This window comes from Austrofundulus limnaeus, unplaced genomic scaffold (assembly GCF_001266775.1).
Source record: "Austrofundulus limnaeus strain Quisiro unplaced genomic scaffold, Austrofundulus_limnaeus-1.0 Scaffold2230, whole genome shotgun sequence".
Taxonomy (NCBI): Eukaryota; Metazoa; Chordata; class Actinopteri; order Cyprinodontiformes; family Rivulidae; genus Austrofundulus; species Austrofundulus limnaeus.
This window is the reverse complement of record NW_013954632.1, coordinates 16,968-21,156: the sequence shown is the minus strand read 5'-3', so window position 1 is coordinate 21,156 and position 4,189 is coordinate 16,968. Positions and strand designations below refer to the sequence as shown.

The 4,189-nt window shown below is 50.0% G+C and overlaps 2 protein-coding genes across 4 annotated transcripts; one reads left to right on the top strand and one right to left on the bottom strand.

Annotated features, from left to right (window-relative positions):
• Nucleotides 1-672: 672 nt before the first annotated feature.
• si:ch1073-184j22.2 (dual specificity protein phosphatase 18) lies at nucleotides 673-2,592 on the bottom strand. 3 transcript variants are annotated; one of them, XM_014034677.1, is made up of 2 exons: nucleotides 2,531-2,592; nucleotides 673-1,517 (listed from the first exon to the last, which is right to left on the bottom strand). In XM_014034677.1, exons 1-2 carry the CDS (start codon nucleotides 2,531-2,533, stop codon nucleotides 837-839), a joined length of 684 nt encoding a protein of 227 aa, XP_013890131.1. In that variant the 5' UTR covers nucleotides 2,534-2,592; the 3' UTR covers nucleotides 673-836. The 3 variants fall into 3 exon arrangements, with proteins under 3 accessions (XP_013890131.1, XP_013890133.1, XP_013890132.1); XM_014034679.1 differs by having other exon boundaries at nucleotides 2,501-2,568; XM_014034678.1 differs by lacking the exon at nucleotides 2,531-2,592 and adding an exon at nucleotides 2,073-2,256.
• On the top strand, nucleotides 2,534-3,559 carry sft2d3 (SFT2 domain containing 3). The gene has a single exon (XM_014034680.1). The coding sequence runs from the start codon at nucleotides 2,593-2,595 to the stop codon at nucleotides 3,256-3,258; it is 666 nt and encodes a 221-aa protein (XP_013890134.1). The 5' UTR covers nucleotides 2,534-2,592; the 3' UTR covers nucleotides 3,259-3,559.
• The last annotated feature ends 630 nt before the right edge of the window (nucleotides 3,560-4,189 follow it).

Sequence of the window (4,189 nt, the reverse complement as noted above, 5' to 3'; positions counted from 1 at the left end):
GAACTGACTCCTCCCCCTGACACGCCTTTTTTACATGGAACTGACTCCTCCCCCTGACACGCCTTTTTTACATGGAACTGACTCCTCCCCCCGACACGCCTTTTTTACATGGAACTGACTCCTCCCCCTGACACGCTTTTTCATGTGCAACAGACTCCACAGACAATACAAATGAACTTAAACGCATTCTGTTTTGAACATCTAACTTCATACAGAAACACTTTATTTAAATATTTACATTTTTAATAAAAACTTTATTTAAATTTAAAGTTAGGGTTAGTTAATTTACTAAAATGTACCATTAGTTTGAAGCTGCAGACTCTCAGTATTTGTGTTGTGAGTCATGCACTCAGCAGACAACACAGAGTGTGTGTTCATAAGACTCAGCCCGACTGTTTGAGGCCGATGATGTCACTCTGGGCCCGGCAGACCCGTCTGTGGTTCCAAACAAAGAACCGTTTGTGAGAAGGAGAGAAACAACTTGTGTTTAGGACTGATTCAAGCTCCAAACCTGAAAATAGTCTGATGTTGAAACATTTTGAGGTCCCTGATTCACCTGAAGCAGTTACCTAACATGCAGGTAGGCAGGTCTTTTAAACCCTTGGTTCTGATTGGTTCCTGCACTGTTTTTATATTTGAGGTGTTAATAGCAGCTCTGTTTTTTATATGAAATGTTTTTATTTTCATGTTTATAGAAATGTTGGAACATCTACAGAACATTTTATTTAAAACACACTTCAACAAGTCCAGCAGAGCTTGTTTCAGTTGTCTCACCCACTGACACCTGTCCAGGTATTTGCAGGTAAGAGCTCCACCCACTCACACCTGATTGTACTTCAGTCATAGTTTGATGTCAGCCTGGATCCTCTCCTCCATACCTTTGGTGACATCATCACCTTCACACGCGACATCAGAGGAGTGCGAGTAACTGCAGGTGACCTGGGAACCAGAGTTAGCCTGTTGTACTGTGGAGGGGGTGTGGTTTGCATTGGCTCCGCCCTCTCCTGCTCCACACGAATGGTGTTGCGTCCGTACAGCCTCTTCTCGTACTGCAGCAGCTGCTCCCAGAACCCTGCGTTTAGGCAGATGAAGGGTCGGCTCTTCAGGACCCAGCGGTGAGCCTGGCACAGAGTCACGCCTCTGAAGCGCATCAGGTACGCCATGACCAGCGCCGGCGAGCGGCTCCTCCCCGCGGCGCAGTGAACCAGTGTGCTTCCTGCATGGTTTCCATGGATACGCTCAGCCACTCGCTCAAAGTGTTCTCCGAGACGAGAACTAGGAAGGTCGCAGACGGGAACGCGCACACACTCCACACCTGGATAGGTAGGGAAGGCGTGGTCTAACGTGGCATTAACAATCAGGGTGATACCTTTCTGTGACATCAGCGCAGCGTTGAAGGGGGCGTCGGCCCCGCTCAGAAACAAGGTTGGAGTGACCTGAGACAGCAACATGTGACTGGGTCCAGACGTCCGAGCAGCACCGAGTCTCCAGATCCAGGTCAGATGAACTGAAAACAGCTAAAGAAAGAAACAACATTTACTACAAGCAAGCATGAAACAGACTGAAACTGTTAGCTTAGCTTAGCATACAGACATGAAATAGACTGAGACTGTTAGCTTAGCTTAGCATACAGACATGAAATAGACTGAGACTGTTAGCTTAGCTTAGCATACAGACATGAAATAGACTGAGACTGTTAGCTTAGCTTAGCATACAGACATGAAATAGACTGAGACTGTTAGCTTAGCATAAAGGCATGAAACAGACTGAACTGTTAGCATAGCTTAGCATAAAGACATGTAACAGACTGAGACTGTTAGCTTAGCATAAAGGCATGAAACAGACTGAAACTGTTAGCATAGCTTAGCATAAAGACATGAAACAGACTGAAACTGTTAGCTTAGCTTAGCATAAAGGCTGTCACTAAACTACTTTGTGTTTTGACAGAAAACAAACAGGTCCAGTCATCTGATCCTGTCTGATCAGAACTTCAGGTTCTGCTCATCAGGACAAAGTTCTGTTCTGGTTCAGAGTTCCGGCTGGTTTTAAATGATCCAGACTCAGAGGTTTACCTGTAGCTTCCTCCTCAGGTCGCAGCTGTGACTGGACCTCAGGTCCAGATGGGCCAGTACTGACAGCCAGTGACGTCATGGGTTAAATTTAACCCTGCAGCTGAAGACCTGGACCTGAGGTCACATGACCTGGACTACAAATTATAATCATATCAATAAATATTATTTTCTGCTATAAATAAAAATATTAGTCATATTATTATTTGTTTACTGTGGAAAATAAAGTTTGTCTATATCTATGAACTAAAAACTAACTAAACAGTTTTCTTTTAATAAATAATGAAAAATAAGTGTATAAGGTTAAAAATAAACTGTTGTTTTTTTGTTTGTTTGTTTGTTTGTTTGTTTTTTGTTTGTTTGTTTGTTTGTTTGTTTCAGGACAGTCAAACCACAGACTGGATGAACAGAAATAAAACATTTATGTGTACATTCTACTTCCGGCCGGAAGGGGGCAGCACCATTTATGGGCAGCGCAGCCTGACGGTACCGGAAGCTTGTTTAGATAAACAACCGGACCAAGATGGCGGAGCTGAACCGGCAGCTTCAGGAATATTTGTCTCAGTCCAAAAGCGGCGGAACCAAGACCGTGTCTCCGTCCAGCTCCAGCACCGCGGTGGACCTGGGAGAACCGGAGCCGGTGACAGGGAGCTGGTTCGGTCGATGGTCCAGTCCGTGGTCCGGCCAGAGCTCCTCCGGCGGAAACAGCGGCTTCTCTTGGCCGTGGTCGGCCGAACCGGACCCGTGCCTTCCGGGGCTGAGTCGGCGGCAGCGGCTGGTTCTGTTCGGGGTGTTCGGCTCGTTCTCGGGCCTGTGTTTCGGACTGTCGGCCCTGTACGCGCCGCTGCTGCTGCTCTACGCCCGGAAGTTCGCGCTGCTCTGGTCCCTCGGCTCCATGTTCGCCCTGGCGGCGGCGGCGGTGCTGCGGGGACCCAGCAGGCTGCTGTCCGGCCTGCCCACCTCCCCCGCGGCCGCCGTCTACCTGTGCGCCCTGCTGGGGACTCTGTACGCGGCTCTGAGCCTCCGGAGCACCGTGCTGACCGCGCTGGGAGCCGGGCTGCAGGTCGCGGTCATCCTGGGCTCCGTGGTGGCCCTGCTGCCCGGGGGCAGCGCCGGGATCCGGCTCCTGGGGGCCATGCTGGCCTCCGCCCTCAGGAGGACCGTCTCTGGGAAGACCCTGCCCATCTGAGGTCGGGGGTCTGACAGGACCGGGTTCAGGGTTCTCCTCTCGGTCCGGTCCGGTCCGGTCCGGTCCGGTCCAGGAGTCCTGCTGGTCTCTGTGGACTGTGGTGAAACTAAACCCAGAGCGCTGACTGACAGGATCAATGAGGACCAGAGACAGTTCTGACCCCAGTGGGCTGGGGTCCAGTTTGGTCTGATGGTTCTGAAACTAACGGGTTCAGTTTTTAGTCTGGATCAGAACCGTTTGTAAAGTTCTGGGTTCTTGTTTGTAACAGGTCTTCATGAGGAAATAAACCCATCTGATTTCACCTGGTCTGTCTCTATTCAGGTTTAATGTGGACCGGGTCGGTCCAACATGTGGGGTTCTAACTGGGATCATTGGTTCTGACCCGTCTGGACCTGTCAGAACTCAGGTTTAATGTGGACCGGGTCGGTCCAACATGTGGGGTTCTAACTGGGATCATTGGTTCTGACCCGTCTGGACCTGTCAGAACTCAGGTTTAATGTGGACCGGGTCGGTCCAACATGTGGGGTTCTAACTGGGATCATTGGTTCTGACCCGTCTGGACCTGTCAGAACTCAGGTTTAATGTGGACCGGGTCGGTCCAACATGTGGGGTTCTAACTGGGATCATTGGTTCTGACCCGTCTGGACCTGTCAGAACTCAGGTTTAATGTGGACCGGGTCGGTCCAACATGTGGGGTTCTAACTGGGATCATTGGTTCTGACCCGTCTGGACCTGTCAGAACTCAGGTTTAATGTGGACCGGGTCGGTCCAACATGTGGGGTTCTAACTGGGATCATTGGTTCTGACCCGTCTGGACCTGTCAGAACTCAGGTTTAATGTGGACCGGGTCGGTCCAACATGTGGGGTTCTAACTGGGATCATTGGTTCTGACCCGTCTGGACCTGTCAGAACTCAGGTTTAATGTGGACCG